The 21,521-nt window shown below is 48.8% G+C and overlaps 1 protein-coding gene across 19 annotated transcripts in view; it reads right to left on the reverse strand.

The window, feature by feature from the left end:
* DRP2 (dystrophin related protein 2) overlaps positions 1 to 21,521 on the reverse strand; it is a 1,527,660-nt gene that overhangs the window by 337,998 nt on the left and 1,168,141 nt on the right. For all 19 annotated transcript variants that reach the window (XR_008847731.1, XM_056539136.1, XM_056539139.1 and 16 more), the window contains one exon: positions 10,580 to 10,716. Coding sequence is in view for 18 of the 19 variants with exons in the window: in XM_056539136.1 (XP_056395111.1) it covers positions 10,580 to 10,716 (137 nt within the window). In the remaining variant the exon portion in view is untranslated. The remainder of the gene's footprint in view (positions 1 to 10,579; positions 10,717 to 21,521) is intronic.

Below are 21,521 nucleotides of genomic sequence, written 5' to 3' on the forward strand. Positions count from 1 at the left end.
AGGGGATCCACCTCCAGTGTCTTCACCAGCCACTAGTCCGGACCCTGACAGTAGATCCGGCCATGGATCCCGCTGAGGTACCGCTGCCAAGCCTCGCTGATCTCACCTCAGTGGTTGCCCAGCAGTCCCAGCAAATTGCTCAACAAGGACAACAGCTGTCGCAGTTGACCGCCATGATTCAACAGCTCCTGCCTCCACAGCCTCAACCGCCAGCTCCTGCATCTCCTCCTCTCCGAGCTGCTGCTTCTTCTGCTAGAGTCCGCCTGTCTCTCCCAGATAAGTTTGGCGGGGACTCTAAAAAATGCCGGGGATTCCTGTCCCAATGCTCCCTGCACTTGGAGATGTTGTCAGACCAATTCCCCACTGAACGGTCTAAGGTGGCATTCATCGTCAGTCTACTTTCTGGGAAGGGCTTGGCCTGGGCCACGCCGCTTTGGGACCGCAACGATCCTGCCACTGCCTCAGTCCAGTCTTTTTTTTCTGAAGTCCGCAGTGTCTTTGAGGAACCTGCCCGTACCTCATCCGCGGAAACTGCCTTACTGAACCTTGTCCAAGGAGACTCTACCGTGGGCAAATATGCCATACAATTTCGGACTTTGGCCTCAGGGTTGGCCTGGAATAATGAGGCTCTCTGCGCGACCTTTAAAAAGGTTTATCCAGCCATATTAAGGATTGTCTGGCCGCACGAGAGATACCCTCCTCCCTGACTGAACTAATCCACCTGGCTACCCGCATTGATATGCGCTACATTGAGAGACGTCAGGAGCTCCGCCAGGAGAAAGATCTCGTTCGCACCAGGCGATACCCGCGCCTGGCTCCTCTCTTCCAGCATCCTTTGCAGTCTGTTACTGGGCCTCCCGCTTAGGAGGCCATGCAAGTGGACCGGTCTCGCCTGACCCAGCAAGAGAGGACTCGCCGGAGGAACGAGAACTTATGCCTATACTGTGCGAGCTCTGAACATTTCCTAAAGGATTGTCCTCTTCGTCCCCAGCGTCAGGGAAACGCTCGCACCTAGTGATCGTGGGAGAGGCGTCACTGGGTGTAAATTCTTTCTCTCCACGGCTGACTATTCCAGTGCGGATTTCTCCAGCTGATAAAGCCTCCTTCTCTGCGGAGGCATTCTTGGACTCTGGTTCTACAGGAAACTTCATAAAAGCCTCCTTCATCAACCGGTTTAACATCCCTGTTATCCGTCTAGTCAAGCCCTTCTACATTTCCTCTGTTAACGGAGAACACCTGAATTCTACCGTGCGTTACCGGACGGCCCCTGTACGCATGACCGTGGGGGTTCTCCATCAAGAAAGGATTGAGTTCTATGTCCTACCTAACTGCACCTCAGACATCCTTCTTGGCTTACCCTGGCTCCAGCGGCATTCTCCTACCCTCGACTGGTCCACGGGGGACATAAAATCCTGGGGTTCTTCCTGCCACTCACGCTGCCTTAAGTCGCTTCCCACCAGCCACGTCTCTAATGCTTCTCCTTTGCTCGGCCTTCCAAAGGCCTATCAAGACTTTTCTGACTTTTTGCAAAAAACAGGCAGAGGTCTTACCACCACATAGGCCCTACGACTGCCCTATTGACTTGCTCCCTGGGACCACGCTGCCCCGTGGCAGGATTTACCCTCCTTCCGCTCCGGAAACTGAGGCCATGTCGGAATATATTCAGGAGAATCTCAAAAAAGGTTTCATCAGGAAGTCTTCTCCTGCTGGAGCAGGATTCTTCTTTGTTGCCAAGAAGGATGGGTCTCTACGCCCTTGTATTGACTACCACGGCCTCAATAAGATCACTATAAAGAAACGCTACCCCCTGCCACTCATCTCGGAACTCTTTGATCGGCTGTGCGGAGCAAAGATTTTTACCAAGCTTGACCTCAGGGGCGCGTACAATCTCATCAGAATTCGTGAAGGAGATGAGTGGAAAACTGCTTTTAACACCAGAGATGGTCACTTCGAATACCTGGTCTTGCCATTCGGTCTTTGCAACGCCCCTGCAGTCTTCCAAAACTTTGTCAATGAGATCTTCCGGGACTTGTTGTATACTTGCGTGGTGGTCTATCTCGATGACATTCTAATCTTCTCCTCCAACCTAGAGGAACACCGCCTCCATGTTCGCCCAGTGCTCCAGTGCCTCCAAGTTAACCATCTCTACGCCAAAATTGAAAAATGCCTCTTTGAACGTACCTGTCTTCCTTTCCTAGGATATCTGGTCTCAGGACAGGGCCTTCAAATGGACCCCGATAAGCTCTCCGCAGTCTTGGATTGGCCACGCCCCTCTGGACTTCGCTCTATCCAGCGCTTCCTCGGATTCTCTAACTACTACCTTCAGTTTATCCCCCACTTCTCCACCATCGTGGCTCCCATTGTGGCCCTGACCAAGAAAGATGCGAATCCAAGATCCTGGCCTCCCCAAGCGGAAGAAGCTTTTTCTCGCCTTAAGGCCGCCTTCGCCTGCGCACCAGTCTTGACTAGGCCTGATCCACTGAAGCCATTCTTCCTCGAGGTGGATGCCTCTTCAGTAGGAACCGGGGCGGTTCTTCTTCAGAAAAATGCTAAAGGAAAAAACGTCACGTGCGTTTTTTTCTCTAAAACATTTTCTCCTCCTGAAAAGAATTACGCTATTGGTGACCGAGAATTGCTGGCCATTAAAATGGCACTCAAGGAGTGGAGGCATCTCCTGGAAGGGTCTCTCCACCCGATCACCATCTACACTGACCACAAAAATCTCTCATACCTACAGTCCGCTCAGCGATTAAATCCTCGCCAGGCCAGGTGGTCATTGTTCTTCACTCGCTTTAATTTCCAGATACATTTTCGTCCTGCAGACAAGAATGTCAGGGCAGATGCCCTTTCTCGTTCCACTGATGCCACGGAGGCAGAAACCTCTCTCCGACACATCGTTCCCCCTGAGTGTCTGATCTCTGCTGCTCCGGCTTCCCTGGCACCAGTTCCTCCAGGAAAAACCTTTGTCCCTCCACGTCTTCGCCTCCGGACTCTGAAATGGGGTCACTCCTCCCACTTGGCGGGTCACGCTGGAATCAAAAAATCCACTCAGTTGATTGCCAGACACTATTGGTGGCCTTCTCTTGAAAAGGATGTAACTGACTTCGTACGCTCCTGTACTGTCTGCGCACGTGATAAAATTCCTCGCCAAAGGCCCGCGGGTCTTCTTCCTCTGAAAGTACCCGAACAGCCTTGGTCACACATAGGGATGGACTTCGTCACTGACCTTCCTGTATACCATGGCAACACTGTCATTAGGGTGGTCGTTGATCGATTCCCTAAAATTTCTTTTTGCACATTTTTCGTCTCCACTGACTGCCTACGCATATCATCTCCGATAGAGGCGTTCAATTCGTCTCGAAATTCGGGAGAGCACTCTGCACCCAATTAAAGATTAAATTGAATTTTTTCTCCGCCTACCACCCGCAATCTAATGGACAAGTGGAGAGAATAAACCAAATCCTTGGTGACTACCTGCGACATTTTGTCTCCTCCCGCCAAGATGATTGGGTTGACCTGTTACCCTGGGCCGAATTCTCGTACAATTTCAAAGACTCTGAGTCATCCGCCAAGTCTCCATTCTTTGTGGTGTACGGCCGTCACCCACTTCCCCCCTCCCTATCCCCACTTCATCTGGAGTCCCTGCTGTAGATGATTTGACCCGGGACTTTTCCTCTATTTGGAAGGAGACTCAAAAGTCGCTCTCGCTGGCCTCCTCTCATATGAAGAAACATGCGGACAAGAAGAGAATAATTCCTCCTGTCTTTGCCCCTGGTGACAAAGTGTGGCTCTCTGCCAAATATATTCGGTTCCGTGTCCCAAGCTACAAGCTGGGTCCACGTTATCTCGGGCCATTTAGGGTCAAAAGTCAAATCAACCCTGTCTCTTACAAGCTTCATCTTCCTCCTTCTCTTCGTATTCCTAACTCCTTCCATGTTTCCCTTCTGAAGCCTCTCATTCTTAACCGCTTTTCTCCCAAGGTCACCGTTCCTGCTCCTGTCTCGGGCTCCTCTGATGTCTTCTCGGTTAAAGAAATTCTCGCTTCAAAGATTGTCAGAGGTAAAAAAAACTTTTTCTTGTTGATTGGGAGAATTGTGGTCCCGAAGAGAGGTCTTGGGAGCCAGAGGACAATATTCAAGACAAAAGAACTCATCTACAGATGCCTTACTTCCAAGAAGAGGGGGAGACCCAAGGGGGGGTACTGTCACGCCGAGTGCTCCAGGTCCCGCTGCATCCCCGGAGCGCTCGCGGCGTCCTTCTGTATGCAGCGCTCCGGTCGGCACCGCTGACCGCGAGCGCTGCGTCCATGTTCTCGGAGGAGACGCGATCCGAGGTGCGGTACATGCCCACTCTCGGATCGCGTCCCGTGTCTCTCACCCACCACGTCCTCCTTCACTGCCCTCCCGGTGCGCGCGGCCCCGCTCTCTAGGGCGCGCGCGCGCCGGCTCGATGAAATTTAAAGGGCCAGTGCACCACTAATTGGTGCCTGGCCCAATCAGTTCTAAACATATAAAAACCCACTTCCCCTTCCTGTCCTTGCCGGATCTTGTTGCCTTGTGCCCTGAGAAAGCGTTATAGTGTGTCCCAAGCCTGTGTACCTTGACCTTCTGCTATTGCCCCTGACTACAAACCTCGCTGCCTGCCCTGACCTTCTGCTACGTCTGACCTCGCCTCTGTCTAGTCCTCTCAGCTGCCAGAGAGGTCGAGTCGCTACTGGGGAACACGACCTGGTAGTTACTGCCTAGGACACGCGCGCTGGAGCTCTGAAATTTAAAGAGCCAGTGTGCCCATAATTAGTGTTTGCACCTGACACCACATTATAAGTCCCTTCATGTCCCACACTTCCCTGCCGGATCTTCAGTGCCCCTAGCCTGAGATTAAGTGTTCCATTTTGCCTGTTGCCTTACCCATGTATCCAGAGCTTCCCGCTACGTTATTTGACTCCACACCTTTGCCGCCTGCCTTGATCTTCTGCTACGTTTGACTATGCTACTGCCTTATCCTCTGGTATCTCGCCTTGCCAAGCTACCTGTGTAGTCGAGCCGTGTCGGGGGTAGCGACCTGGGTGTCGCCTACTGCAGCAAGCCCATCCTGCCTTGCGGCGGGCTCTGGTGAAGAAAGCGGCACCTTAGACTCCACTCCCCGATACAGTCCGTGTCATCAGCCACACAGGTTAGAGGATCCACATCCAGCTCTGTTACAATACAATAACAAATACCATTGATAAATATCTGTAAGAAACAAAAACCACAAAGAAAACTACATTCCACTCTTAGTAAATGAGGGCCATTGTATTTTATATAAGTGGTAACTTTGTTGATACATGCATAATTTTTTTGTGAAAAACTCAAAATATTGTGAAAAATTTAAACTTCTGTTATCTTTATTCTGTGGTTTGGTACGATTATGACGATACCCGATTTATATAGCTTCTTTTTCCTTTTCACCACAAAATTCTTTTTTCCCCCTTTTTGTGTTGCCATGTTTTGACAGCCATAACTTTTTTCTTTTTCATCCAACGCCATTGTGTGAGGGCTAATTTTTTGCAGGGCAAACTGTACTTTTTATTGGTACCATACTGCAACACAGCACAACTGTCAGGATTACATGAAACTCAGCCTGTGCGATCCAGCCTATGGCTGGACTTCACAGGCTGCCATACTAGGCAGACAGGAGGCGAAAAGCTGGCCTCCTGCTGGCATGGCAACCAACGGGACCCCGCATTGGGGGATCCTGTGCAGGATATTGCTAAGGTGTCTGAATACGTCCAGTTGCTCTAACTTTTCAGCAGCTGGCATATATGCATACGTCATGGGGCAGGAAGGAGTTACAGGAAGCTAAAGCTTTAGGCTAGGTTTACACAGTCGTTGTGCTCTGACTCGTTCTGGGTCCATTTGGCTCTTTTTTGTGTGCTGAATGGACCCGATGTGGGTCGGACCACAACTGACACAGTTGGGTTCTGACAGATTCCATTGACTTGAATGGGGTCCATTGGGTGTCCAGTATTTTAGGGGAGTTGAGCAGAGAAAAATACATTTTTTTTTTATACGCTCAACTCGCATCCTTCCGATGGACTCCCTTATGCAGAGTATTACGGCTATGTGAACAAGCCCTTAGCTGCTACATCCTGCAAGGACAGATGAGATACCTCCTTGGCATGAGAAGGATTAATCTTCATAAACATTACAGTGATTTTCCATTGCATCTAAATAAATACTGGTTATTACCAGTATTTATTTAGATGCATAATAATAATAGTAAAACATATCAACCATTACAGCAGTGATTCCCAACCGCGGTGCTGCGGCACACGTTCGCCACTGGCCGTGGTGCCGCGGGATTTTGCTGTGATATTTTTATTTATTTATTTTTTAAAATATGCCGCCCGGCCTGCGTGCTTATGACTGGCGGCGCAGGGGGGAAGGGAAGCCTGCGTGTGCACACAGCGTCCCCCTCCCCACTGCGTCCCCTGCGTCCCCCTCCCCCTTCTACTTTGCGACGCAGTGAGCAGAAAATGGGTCCCTTGGCCGGAACGATCTTCACCTGTGCCGGACTCCCGTGCCTGCCGTGGACCTGCAAGCTGTGCGGATCGGCTTGCTTAAGGTACTGTACCCTTTCCACCCCACTGTTACCCCTTCCCAACCCCCATCACCTGGTTCCACCCTATACCCCCCTGTCACCCATGTCCACCCCCCCGTCACCCATGTCCACCCTCCCGGTAACCCTTTTCAACCCCCCCGTCACCTATGTCCACCCCCCCTGTCACCCATGTCCACCACCCTTGTCCACCCCCCCTGTCCACCCTCCTGTCACCCATGTTCACACCCCTGTCCACCCTCCTGTCACCCATGTCCACCCTCCTGTCATCCCTTTCACTCCCGTCCACGCTCCTGTCACCCATGTTCACCCTCCTGTCACCCATGTTCACCACCACCCGTTATCCATATCCCCCCTGTCCACCCTCCTGTCACCCATGTTCACCCTCCTGTCATACCTTTCACTCCCGTCCACCCCCCCTGTCACCCATGTTCACCCCCGCCTGTCACCAATGTTCACCCTCCTGTCATCCCTTTCACTCCCGTCTACCCTCCCGTCACCCATGTCCACCCCCCTGTCCACCCTCCTGTCACCCCTGTCCACCCCCCCCTGTCCACCCTCCTGTCACCCATGTTCACCCTCATCCATCCTCCTGTCACTCATGTTGACCCCCTCCTTTCACCCATGTTGACCCCCTCCTGTCACCCATATTGACCCCCTCCTGTCACCCATGTTCACCCCCTCCTGTCACCCATGTTCACCCCCTCCTGTCATCCCTTTCACTCCCATCCACCCCCTGTCACCCCTGTCCACCCCCCCTTGTCCACCCTCCTGTCATCCATGTTCACCCTCATCCACCTTCCTGTCACCCATGTTCACCCTCCTGTCATCCCTTTCACTCCCGTCCACCCCCCCTGTCCACCCTCCTGTCACCCCTGTCCACCCTCCGGTCACCCTCGTCCACCCTCCTGTCACCCATGTTCACCATCCTGTCACCCATTTTCACCACACCCCGTCATCCATATCCACCCACCACTGTCCACCCTCCTGTCACCCATGTTCACCCTCTTGTCATCCCTTTCACTCCCGTCCACCCCCCGTCACCCATGTTCACGCCCTCCTGTCACCCATGTTCACCCCCTCTTGTCACCCATGTTCACCCCCTCCTGTCACCCATGTTCACCCTCCTGTCATCCCTTTCACTCCCATCCACCCTCCTGTCACCCATGTCCACCCCCCCCCTGTCCACCCTCCTGTCACCCCTGGTCACCCCTGTCCACCCCCCTCCAGTCCACCCCCCTGTCACCCATGTTCACCCCCGCCTGTCACCAATGTTCACCCTCCTGTCATCCCTTTCACTCCTGTCCACCCTCCTGTCACCAATGTTCACCACCCCCGTCACTCCTGTCCACCCCCCCTGTCCACGCTCCTGTCACCCCTGTCCACCCTCCTGTCACCCCTGTCCACCCCCCCTGTCCACCCTCCTGTCACCCATGTTCACCCTCATCCACCCTCCTGTCACCCATGTTGACCCCCTCCTTTCACCCATGTTGACCCCCTCCTGTCACCCATATTGACCCCCTCCTGTCACCCATGTTCACCCCCTCCTGTCACCCATGTTCACCCCCTCCTGTCATCCCTTTCACTCCCGTCCACCCCCTGTCACACCTGTCCACCCCCCCTTGTCCACCCTCCTGTCATCCATGTTCACCCTCATCCACCCTCCTGTTACCCATGTTCACCCTCCTGTCATCCCTTTCACTCCCGTCCACCCCCCCCCTGTCCACCCTCCTGTCACCCCTGTCCACCCTCCGGTCACCCTCGTCCACCCTCCTGTCACCCATGTTCACCATCCTGTCACCCATGTTCACCACCCCCCGTCATCCATATCCACCCACCACTGTCCACCCCCGTCACCCATGTTCACCCTCCTGTCATCCCTTTCACTCCCGTCCACCCCCCGTCACCCATGTTCACCCCCTCCTGTCACCCATGTTCACCCCCTCTTGTCACCCATGTTCACCCCCTCCTGTCACCCATGTTCACCCTCCTGTCATCCCTTTCACTCCCGTCCACCCTCCTGTCACCCATGTCCACCCCCCCCCTGTCCACCCTCCTGTCACCCCTGGTCACCCCTGTCCACCCCCCTCCAGTCCACCCTCCTGTCACCCATGTTCACCCTCATCCACCCTCCTGTCACCCATGTTCACCCCCCCTGTCACCCATGTTCACCCCCTCCTGTCACCCATGTTCACCTCCTCCTGTCACCCGTGTTCACCCCCTCCTGTCATCCCTTTCACTCCCGTCCTCCCCCTGTCACCCCTGTCCACCCCTCTGTCACCCCTGTCCACTCCCGCCTTGTCGACCCTCCTGTCACCCATGTTCACCCTCCTGTCATCCCTTTCACTCCTGTCCACCCTCCTGTCACCAATGTTCACCACCCCCGTCACTCCTGTCCACCCCCCCTGTCCACGCTCCTGTCACCGCTGTTCACCCTTCTGTCACAATCCTCCACCCTCCTGTCACCCATGTTCACCTGTCATCCCTTTCACTCCCATCCACCCTCCTGTCACCCCTGTCCACCCCTCTGTCACCCCTGTCCACCCTCCTGTCACCCATGTTCACCCTCATCCACCCTCCTGTCACCCATGTTTACCCTCCTGTCACCCATGTTCACCACCCCGTCACCCCTGTCCAACCTCCTGTCACCCATGTTCACCCTCCAGTCATCCCTTTCACTCCCGTCCATCCCCTCTGTCACCCCTGTCCACCCCCCCTGTCCACCCTCCTGTCACCCAAGTTCACACCCCTGTTATCCCTTTCACTCTCGACCACCCCCCTGTCACCCCTGTCCACCCCTCCTGTCCACCCTCCTGTCACCCCTGTCCACCCTTCTGTCATCCCTGTCACCCCCTTCCACCCTCCTGTCATCCCTCTGTCACCCATGTTCACCCTCCTGTCGACCCAAGTACACTCCTCCTACACCCCTCTGTCCACTCCTCTACACCCCTCTGTCAACTCCTCTACACCCCTCTGTACACTCCTCTACACCCCTCTGTCACCCATGTCCACTCCTGTCACCCATGTACACTCCTCTGCACCCCTCTGTCACCGATGTCCACTCCTCTACACCCATGTCCACCCTCCTGTCACCCATGTTCACCCTCCTGTCATCCCTTTCACTCCCGTCCACCCCCTTCTGTCACCCATGTTCACCCCTCCTGTCACCCATGTTCACCCCTCCTGTCATCCCTTTCACTCCTGTTCACCCCCTCTGTCACCCATATCCACTCCTCTACACCCCTGTCACCCATGTACGCTCCTCTACACCCCTCTGTCCACTCCTCTACACCCCTGTCACCCATGTATGCTCCTCTATACCCCTCTGTCCACTCCTCTACACCCCTGTCACCCATGTACGCTCCTCTGCACCCCTCTGTCTGCTCCTCTGCACCCCTCAGTCCGCTCCTCTACACCTCTCTGTCCACTCCTCAACACCCCTGTCACCCATGTACACTATACTACACCCCTCTGTCCACTCCTCTACACCCCTGTCACCCATGTACGCTCCTCTACACCCCTCTGTACACTCCTCTACACCCCTGTCACCCATGTCCGCTTCTCTACACCCCTGTCACCTATGTCCACTCTTCTACATCCCTCTGTTACCCATGTAAAAAAAAAAGCTCGGTTCCTAATATATTTGTTTTGCAGGTTCAACGGTGAAGAATTGTGTGTGGAAGAAATCGTGGTGATGGCCCGGACCAGATGGAGAAGAGAAGGCAACATTGCAAATTAGAGAAGGCGTCATTGGTGAGCTGCTGTATAAAGCAGCACTTTAAACTACATACCCACTGATAAATAGATATAGTGCATTGCGTTTTTTACCATTTTCCTTTTTTTTTTTTTTTTTTGCTCGTCAACCTCGGTAGCGGTGCCCCGGGTAATTTTTTTCTTCGAGGTGTGCCTTGACCCGAAAAAGGTTGGGAAACACTGCATTACAGTGATTTTATCTATAAGAACCCAAGTTAGGATAACTTACGTGTCAGTAACTTCATCTTCAAGTACAGACTGCACAGGAAGATAGCCCCGCTGAGGATGTCGACTAAAGTAATGGCGAGTCCTAAATTTATTCTTCAGAGTGGTTGCAAAATCTCTCATTTTCTCTCCTGAAGTTGTCTGAAAAATGGGGATATACACACAGAGGCCAATCAATTGCCAAATGTTAATCAAGTTATTTATATTTCCCAATTTTACAATTCTATGTTACAATAACAAACGAAGCAGAAAAATTACAAATGAATGAACTATACATAATACATTGCACAAATAATTTCTTTTTAAAGGAAATCTGAGTAAGATTTACTGATTATAAAACAAATATAGCTCAATTAGGCTTTTTTTCCACACATGTTTTTTCTGGCATTTTAAATTTTTTTTTTTTTTTTTGAAAACTGGCATTGCAGTTTTTGAGCCAAAGTCAGAAGTGGATTCAGCAAACTTCCACTAGAAGTAAAAGTCCTTCCTTTATATTTCCCATTCCTTTTGAATATACTTGTGGCTTTGGCTCAAAAACTGCAGTGGTAGTTTTCCAAAAAATGCTGTGTGGAAACCTAGCCTTGTGATAATTGTTCACTCCTAGGAACAACATTATGATAATGGTTAGAGATGAGCGAACTTTTCAAAAATTCGATTCGGCTGATTCGCTGAATTTTCCGAAAAAGTTTGTTTAGATCCGAATTTTTTTGCGGCGAATCTTTATTAAAAAAAGGCTATTTCTGGCCTATTTACAGCCTCTATAGGGGTATAGAACACTTTGCTGTGTTCTAAAATGCATATGGAGTGTGCTGGGGTAGAGAAATAATACTGTTATTCAGAATAACATGCAGATTACTGGCATCGCTTTTAGAATCACTGTCGCACAACAGCACAATGACAGAGCCTGGTGGTGGCATCAGTGTCAGGAGACCATATAGTGACTGAATGACATAGTGTGGAGGTGTTGGCAGCATGAGGAAACCATTTAGTGGCTGAATGGCACAGCGTGGAGGTGTTGGCAACATGAGGACACCATATAGTGGCTGAATGACACAGCATGGAGATGTTGGCAGCATGAGGAGACCATATAGTGGTTGAATGGCACAGCGTGGAGGTGTTGGCAGCATGAGTAGGCCTAGTGCCTTCACAATCCCTAAGATTAAAATATGAATTAAGAAATTTAAACCGAAAATTTTGGATAGAGGGTGCTACCTATGAGAAAATTAAAAATTCCCAGACCCAGGCCCCACACGGGCATCAGTAAACCATATATTGCCTGAATAACACAGCCTGGAGTTGGCTGATGCACGAGTACACAGCAGGGCTTCACAATTTCCCCCAAAAAAACAACACAAATTTAGAAATTTTTGAAATTCCCAGACCCAGGCCCTACAGCGGCATCAGTAGACCCTATATTGCCTGAATGACACAGCCTGGAGTTGGCTGATGCACAAGTACACAGCAGGGCTTCACAATCCCCCCCCCCCCCCCAAAAAAAAACACCACAATTTTAGAAATTTTTGAAAAAGATTTTGGATAGTGGGTGCTACCTATAAGAAAATGTGAAATTCCCTGACCCAGGCTCCACAGCGGCATCAGTAACCCATATATTACCTGAAAGACGCAGCCTGGAGTTGGCTAATTCACGAGTACACAGCAGGGCTTCACAAATCCCCCCAAAAAACACAACAATTTTAGACATTTTTGAAAAAGATTTCGGATAGCGGGTGCTACCTATTAGAAAATTTGAAATTCCCAGACTCAGGCCCCACAGCGGCATCAGTAAACCATATATTGCCTGAATGACACAGCCTAGAGTTGGCTGATGCATGAGGAGACCATTGAAATGTCTGATTTTTTAATTTGAAATTTAAAAACTTTGAGTGTCCCGGACCCCAGCGTGTGGGTACAAAGGACCAAATCTCACAAGCCCCCACAGCAGCATTAGTAAACCATATATTGCCTGAATGACACAGCCTGGAGTTGGCTGATGCACGAGTACACAGCAGGGCTTCACAATCCCCCCCCCAAAAAAAAACACCACAATTTTAGAAATTTTTGAAAAAGATTTTGGATGGTGGGTGCTACCTATGAGAAAATGTAAAATTCACAGACCCAGGCCCAGCAGCGCCATCATTTTTTGATTTGAAATTTAAAACAGCCTTTGCGTGTCCCGGACCCCAGCGTGTGGGTACGAAGGTCCAAATCCAACAAGCCACCACAGGGCTCATGTGGCCATGAGATGTAGGTGCAATGTCTCCATTGCTCTGACCGGCCATTGTTTCCAAGACTTTTCGCCAAGGCAAACAATGTGAAGAACAGCGTGACACCGCTGTGCCCTGCACACATTGTATGCTGAAGGGCCACTGAGACTTGTACGGGCAGTGGAGGCTTAAGACACAGTGGAGGATGTGGAGGCGGAGTAGCACACTGTCACAGGACCAAAGGGCTGACAGAGTGTAGCAGGAAGCAGCATTGAGTACACACCAGGGCTTCAGAATCCCAAAGAAAAAACAACCATTTAAAAAAATGTTTAATAATATTTAGGAAAGCAGGTGCTACCTATATATTGCCTGAATGACACAGCCTAGAGTTGGCTGATGCATGAGGAGACCATTGAAATGTCTGATTTTTTAATTTGAAATTTAAAAACTTTGAGTGTCCCGGACCCCAGCGTGTGGGTACAAAGGACCAAATCTCACAAGCCCCCACAGCAGCATTAGTAAACCATATATTGCCTGAATGACACAGCCTGGAGTTGGCTGATGCACGAGTACACAGCAGCACAGCAGGGCTTCACAATCCCCCCCCCAAAAAAAAACACCACAATTTTAGAAATTTTTGAAAAAGATTTTGGATAGTGGGTGCTACCTATGAGAAAATGTAAAATTCACAGACCCAGGCCCAGCAGCGCCATCATTTTTTGATTTGAAATTTAAAACAGCCTTTGCGTGTCCCGGACCCCAGCGTGTGGGTACGAAGGTCCAAATCCAACAAGCCACCACAGGGCTCATGTGGCCATGAGATGTAGGTGCAATGTCTCCATTGCTCTGACCGGCCATTGTTTCCAAGACTTTTCGCCAAGGCAAACAATGTGAAGAACAGCGTGACACCGCTGTGCCCTGCACACATTGTATGCTGAAGGGCCACTGAGACTTGTACGGGCAGTGGAGGCTTAAGACACAGTGGAGGATGTGGAGGCAGAGTAGCACACTGTCACAGGACCAAAGGGCTGACAGAGTGTAGCAGGAAGCAGCATTGAGTACACACCAGGGCTTCAGAATCCCAAAGAAAAAACAACCATTTAAAAAAATGTTTAATAATATTTAGGAAAGCAGGTGCTACCTATATATTGCCTGAATGACACAGCCTGGAGTTGGCTGATGCATGAGTACACACTAGGGCTTCACAATCCCCCCTAAAAAAACACAACAATTGAAGAAATTTATGAAGAAGACTTTTGGATAGCGGGTGCTACCTATGAGAAAATTTGAAATTCCCAGACCCAGGCCCAGCAGCGCCATCAGTAAACCATATATTGCCTGAATGACACAGGCTGGAGTTGGCTGATGCATGAGTACGCACCAAAGCTTTACAATCCCTAATAAAAAGACAAACATTTTTGACGAAAAAATTTTACGAAAACTTAGGACAGCGAATGCTCTCTATATATTACCAAAATGACGCAACCTGGAGTTGGCTGCAGCATGAGACCATTGAAATGTGTGATTTTTTTATTTAAAATTTAAATCAAAATTTGTGTCCCGGACCCCGCAGTGTGGGTACAAATGACCTAATCTCACAAGCAACCACAGGGCTCGTGTGGCCTTAAGATGTAGGCGCAACGTCTCTATAGCCCTGACCGGCCATTTTTGGTTTTTGTACCTTTGTTAGAAGACTCTATAATGCAGGACGGTGGACCACCAAAAGACATTCTTCTATAAAATATTTTTTTATGAAATAAAGAAGCAGAGTTCATCCCTCTCCGTATTTTTTTTTTTTTTTATTTTACTTAAAAAATCACACGCAACAAGCGTTCAATGGTGTAATGGTTATTATTCTGGAAAATTCAAGTTTATTACTGTGATAATTATCAGAAAATTAAAAAAAAACACTACCCAAGAGTGTTTAATAACCCCATACATTGCACCATAAATGTTGAAATTTTAATTAAGCATGTATGTATGTATTTCAAAAATACTAAAATTAAAGACCCAAGCCCAGAAGCATCATGAAGTCAAGTAGTTCCAGAAAGACACAGGAGCAGTCAGGAGTAGGCATCAGCAGTACCCAAGAGGCTTCAATAACCCCTTACATTGCACAATCAATTGCGAGATCTAGCAATAACACGTATGTTATGCCCTCAGATGTCCTTGGCTGCACGCGCAAAACACTGAACGGACCAGTGTGTGTCTATCTTTCACCGACAAGTGCGGGTAACCCGCTGAACCCCGTTCGTGATAGGGATCAGGGATTGCAATTATTTGCCAGGAAAGAAGAATCACAACTAAGTGCGGGTCATAAGCTCAGGTACATTAAGTCCCTGCCCTTTGTACACACCGCATGTCTCTACTACTGATTGGATGGTTTAGTGAGGTCCTCGGATCGGCCCCGGCAGGGTAGGGGAACGCCCAGGCAGAGCGCCGAGAATTTAAAGGTCCTTGTTGAAATTTGCATTTAGCTACTGCTAAACTTCCAAAAATTAAAGGCCCAAGGCCAGAAGCGTCAGTGAGGCAAGTAGTTCCTGAAAGACACAGGATGAGTCAGGAGCATGCATTCGCAGTACCCAAGAGGGTTTCATAACCCCTTACATTTAAAGATCAATGTTGAAATTTGCATTAAGCATGTATTTAGCTACTGCTAAACATCCAAAAATTGAAGGCCCAAGGCCTGAGGCATCAGGGAGGCAAGTAGTTCCTGAAAGACACATAATGAGTCAGGAGCAGTCATTCGCAGTACCCAAGAGGGTTTCATAACCCCTTACATTTAAAGATCCATGTTGAAATTTGCATTAAGCATGTATTTAGCTACTGCTAAACATCCAAAAATTAAAGGCCCAAGGCCAGAAGCGTCAGTGAGGCAAGTAATTCCTGAAAGACACAGGATAAGTCAGGAGCAGGCATTCGCAGTACCCAAGAGAGTTTCATAACCCCTTACATTTAACCCCTTAAGGACCAAGTAGTTAAGGACCAAGGGCGTACCAGCGCCAGGCGGGGACCGGACCGGGGTGACTGCTGACATCGATCAGCAGGCACCAAGCGCCATTGACCAGGGGGGGTCATCAGACCCCCCCATGTAGGTGATCGCTGAAAATCGCAAGAGAATTCACATTTGCGATTTTCGGCTATTCCAGTGATGCGGGTGACCCGCACGTGTGACCCGCTGACCTTGAGATACAAGGTGATCTAGGATACACCCCTTATCACCCTCTGTATCTATGGGGAGGTGGCGATTTTGTCACTCCCCCCCCCCCCAGGATCGCTGCCATTGGCCGGACGATCGCAGCCGGCAGGGGAGGGGTTAATGGCCCCTTCTCGCGGCTCTACTTACCCCCTGAGTTCATTCAGCGGGCAGAGCTGCGAGAAGGAGCCAGGGACCCCCCCTCTGTGAAGATCGGAGCCCCTCACAGAGGAAGACCCCCCTTAGAGCCGGGATAGAGTACAGCCCCAGGGACAGGTAGGGTTAACCAGTAAAGTAAAAAAAAAAAGTGTAAAAAAAAGTTAAACATTTTTTCCCCCCCTGACCCCCTAATAGGACCTAAAGGGTCCGCCACAATTTTTTTTAGTGTGACCTGGGCCATATTAGGGGTTCAGGGCGCTGCATTTGGCCCCCCCATTTCCCCCCCCATACAGTTACACCAATCACACACTACATACTCACCCCCCCACACACACACACCCAGTCAATGGATGAGTCTCTTATAAGTTTTAAGGGGAGACTCTTTCGCCAGTATATTCCCTCGAAGCGAGCTCTATAAACTTTGTGAGAGTACCTCCGGGTACACTCTCAAGTTTAGAGTGTATGACGGACGAGATTCCCGTATTGAACCCCCAGATTGTTCCCCCACTCTGGGTGTTAGCGGGAAAATCGTTTGGGAGATTGTGCACCCTTTGCTGGATAAGGGTTACCAAGTGTACGAGGACAACTTTTATACCAGCATCCCTCTGTTCACATCCCTTGCCGCCAGATCCACGTCCGCTTGTGGGACCATGCGGAAAAACCAGAGAGGCCTCCCTCTAAATTTTCTGCAGACACCTATGCCCAAGGGTGAGTCCCGTGCCCTTACCAATGAAAACCTGTTGCTGGTCAGGTATAAGGATACAAGGGATGTCCTTATGCTGACCACTATTCATGGTAACGGCATCTCACCTGTCCCTGTGCGAGGTACCACAACACCGGTCCTCAAGCCCGATTGTATTCTGGACTACAATCGGTATATGGGGGGAGTTGATCTTTCTGATCAAGTCCTCAAGCCATACATGGCCATGCGGAAAATATGGGTATGGTACAAAAAAGTTACAGTCTACTTGGTACAGGTTGCCATGTACAACACTTTTGTACTGTCCCAGTACACTGGCAACACAGGGACATTCCTCCAGTTCCAAGAAGAAGTCCTAAAGGTCCTGATCTTTGGCGACCGGGAAAGAGCAGACCGGACTTCCCAAGAAACTGGAGTTATAGGTGCCAGGATCTTCCCAGGCCAACACTTTCCAGGTGAGGTCCCCCACACTGGAAAGAAGGGACGATCCCAGAAAAAATGCAGAGTGTGTAACAGGAGGGGGATCCTAAATATTTTTTTAGTCCTAAATATTTTTTTAGATATATAAATGCAAAAAAAACAAAGACAGAGCATGTAGGACCCCTTAATAATGATAATGGGGAGGTTGTCACAGTCTATAAAGAGAAAGCGGAGCTACTGATGGGTTCTTTAGTTCTGTATATACTAAGGAAGAAGGAGCTGACATTGGACAGGTCAGTGCTGGTAACACATCATGTAATGTACTGAACTGGCTTAATGTAGAAATGGTACAAGGTAAGTTAAGTAATATAAATGTAAGCAAATCTCCAGGGCCAGATGGATTGCACCCAATAGTTCTTAGAGAACTAAGTTCAGTAATATCTGTAGCCCTGTTCATGATATTTAGAGATTCACTGGTGTCTGGTATTGTGCCAAGGGACTGTGGTGCCAATCTTCAAAAAGGGCTCTAGGTCTTCCCCAGGAAACTATAGACCGGTAAGTTTAACGTGCATTGTGGGTAAATTGTTTGAAGGACTTATAAGGGATTACATACAGGAATACATAGGGGATAATAGTATTATAAGTGATAGCCAGCATGGGTTTACTAAGGATAGAATTTGTCAAACCAATCTAATTTGCTTTTATGAAGATGTGAGTAGAAGCCTTGACAGAGGAATGGCTGTGGATATAGTGTTTCTGGATTTTGCTAAAGCGTTTGGTACTGTCCCTCATAGACGTCTGACAGGTAAGTTAAGGTCTTTGGGTTTGGAAACGTTAGTTTGTAACTGGATTGAACACTGGCTGATGGATCGTACCCAGAGAGTGGTGGTCAATGATTCGTACTCTGATTGGTCCCCGGTTATTAGTGGTGTACCCCAAGGTTCAGTACTGGGCCCACTGTTGCTTAATTTATTTATCAATGATACAGAGGATGGTATTAACAGCTCTGTTTCTATCTTTGCAGATGACACCAAGCTTTGTAGCACGGTACAGTCTATAGAGGATGTGTATAGGTTACAAAGTGACTTGGATAGACTAAGTGTCTGGGCATCCACTTAGCAAATGAGGTTCAATGTGGATAAATGTAAAGTTATGCATCTGGTTACTAATAACCTGCATGCATCGTATGTCTTAGGGGGGATTAAACTGGCAGAGTGACTGGTAGAGAAGGATCTGGGTGTACTTGTAGATCACAGACTACAGAATAGCATGCAATGTCAGGCTGCTGCTTCCAAGGCCGGCAGGATATTGTCATGTATAAAAAGAGGCATGGACTCGAGGAATAGGAACATAATACTCCCCCTTTTTAAAGCATTGGTATGGCCTCACCTGGAATATTCAGTTTTGGGCACCAGTCCATAAAAGGGACACTGCGGAGCTGAAAAGGGTGCAGAGACGCGCGACTAAACTAATATGGGACATGGAACATCTTAGCTATGAGGAGCGATTGAAGGAGAAGAGACGTTTAAGGTGGGATATGATAAATGTATATAAGCATATTATTGGCCCATACAAAAAATATGGAGAAAAACTGTTCCAGGTTAAACCCCCCCAAAGGACGAGGGGGGCACTCCCTCCATCTGGAGAAGAAAAGGTTTAGTCTCAAGGGGCGACACGCCTTCTTTACCATAAGAACTGTGAACTTATGGAACAGTCTACCTCAGGAACTGGTCACAGCAGGAAAAATTTACAGCTTTAAAACAGGGTTAGATACATTCCTGGAACAAAATAACATTAATGCTTATGAAGAAATATAAAATCCCATCCCTTCCCCAATATCGCGCCACACCCCTACCTTCAATTCCCTGGTTGAACTTGATGGACGTATGCCTTTTTTCAACCGTACTAACTATATGTAACTATATATATGTAACTATGTAACTATATGTAAGACACTGAAACAGTTCCAGACTCAAGCCTTGGACAAGGAAAAGAGGATATGGGAGAAAAGAAGGAGCTGAACTCAGTGAATCAGACGGCCTATGGAGAAAAGCAAACAAGATTTGTCTTCCCCAAGCCCTTTACCCAGGGGTGACTCCATGGGCTCATGGAGTCACCCACAGAGGAAAAAACCAAATGATCACTTCTATCAACAAAATCTACCTTGCACCAGAAATAACAACACCAGTTGAACAATATGTCAAGGGATGTGACATTGGCAACACCTGCAACCCTGGAAGAACATAAGTTACTCCGAAGAAACACTTGACCAAACCTTGCTACCCATTTCAAAGAATCCAGATTGACCACATGCAATTGCCAAAAATTGGAAAGTTGAGTACGTGCTAGTAGCAGTGGATATGTTCTCAGGATGGCCAGAAGCCTACCCAGTCACTAATATTACAGCAAAGGCTACTGTAAATAAACTACTAACAGAACTGGTATGCAGATTTGGAGTCCCTGAAGTAATTGAAAGCGACCAAGGACCAGCTGTCATTGCGGATATTACAAGAGAAACTTTGAAAAATGGTGGGAGTAGATCTCAGACTCCATACCTCATATATTCCTGGAGCAGTGGGAAAGTTGAAAGACTGAATGGCACCCTAAAGTACAAAATCCTAAAAGCAAGTAAAGAACTGTCCCTTTCATGACTAGAAGTGCTGGCCATAGCTTTGTGTTCTGTTAGAAACAGACCCTGACAGCCAACAGGCCTAACCCCATAGGAGACACTCTTGGGGGGGGGGTCCCTAAGCTAGGATGTTACTATCCACAGTATCCTCAGTGCAGGAAATGATAGTTTGGTAAAGTTTGTTATTGCATTGCGTAATGAGCTGAAAGCAACACAAAGATATGTGAGGGGGCCATTGGAACCTAGATTTGAAGGTCCTTGTTTTTACTGACAACTCTGACTTCTGGAAGGAGTATCAACATGGATATGCCTCACACTGTAAGAGGGTTCCTACACCATGCTCCTGATGCACATTCTTTTTTCCGTTTAAGTGGAATGCAAACCCAGCAGAGTAGGGTGAACATAGAAGTCCCAGGTAAAGGACAAGCCTGAGTACAAAGGGGCCGCTTTCAAATGTGATTGACTGTGCTGCTATATATTTTGCCAAGAGTCGACATAAGAAGATATACACCACACAGAGGATGTTGATATACACTCTTTCTTAGGCTGGGTTCCCACTACGTTTTCTCCCATACGGCAGCGCATACGGCAGGGGGGAGCTAAAACCTCGCGCTCCCGTATGCTTTCGTATGCGCTCCCGTATGTAATTCATTTCAATGAGCCGGCCAGAGTGAAACGTTCTGTCCGGTCGGCTCATTTTTGCGCCGTATGTGCTTTTTCCCCGGACCGAAAACTGTGGTCAACCACGGTTTGAGGTCCGGTTGTAAAAGCGCATACGGCGCAAAAATGAGCTGACCGGACCGAACGTTTCACTCCGGCCGGCTCATTGTAATTAATTACATACGGGAGCGCATACAAAGACATACGGGAACGCGAGGTTTTAGCTCCCCCCTGCCATATGTGCTCCCGTATGGGAGAAAACGTAGTGGGAATCCAGCCTTAGCAGGAAACTCAGCTGTTCCCAAAATAGTTCTGGTTTATTACAGGAAGTACAGTTGGTTTTTACATTGTTCAAAGAAGGAGGGTTAGTTATGACATCACAATTAGCATGTTACATTTTGATTGGTTGTTCGATTATTGTGTCTGTATATATTAGCATATCTAGTGTCCATTAATTTCTTGGCAGAAGTTCTCTGTTCATCAGATATTTAGTCTTTCTACTCCAGCATGGAGTCATCTCAAGGCCTCAATCCGGAGTCACGAGCAGATAGCATTCTGATGTATATGGGTTAAAGGGTAGGTAACAAATATATTTTTCCAGCAGCAATGGCATATTAGTATTAGTATATTGATCAGTCATTAGAAACATAAGGGTCATCCTTATTAATTCCCCCCTAAAAGATATTTGTTCCCGTACACAACATCTTTCCCTATGGTGCATTCTGCCTAATATTCCCAGGTTCAGGCGGAAAAAAATAAAAAACGGGTATGGGATGCTTCACTGATTTGAGATGAGCGGCCCCTGGTGAACCGCCCCCCTTTGTACTCAGACTTGTCCTTTACCTGGGACTTCTATGTTCACCCTACTCTGCACTTGCACCATTGGCATACAGGATGGTTGTTCTCCTGGGGGAATTCTCTCGGTCATGCTTGGGTCTGATGTATCAGTTAGGTTGACTTTGACGATTGCCACTTGTT

Source organism: Hyla sarda, chromosome 9, assembly GCF_029499605.1.
Source record: "Hyla sarda isolate aHylSar1 chromosome 9, aHylSar1.hap1, whole genome shotgun sequence".
Lineage (NCBI taxonomy): Eukaryota > Metazoa > Chordata > Amphibia > Anura > Hylidae > Hyla > Hyla sarda.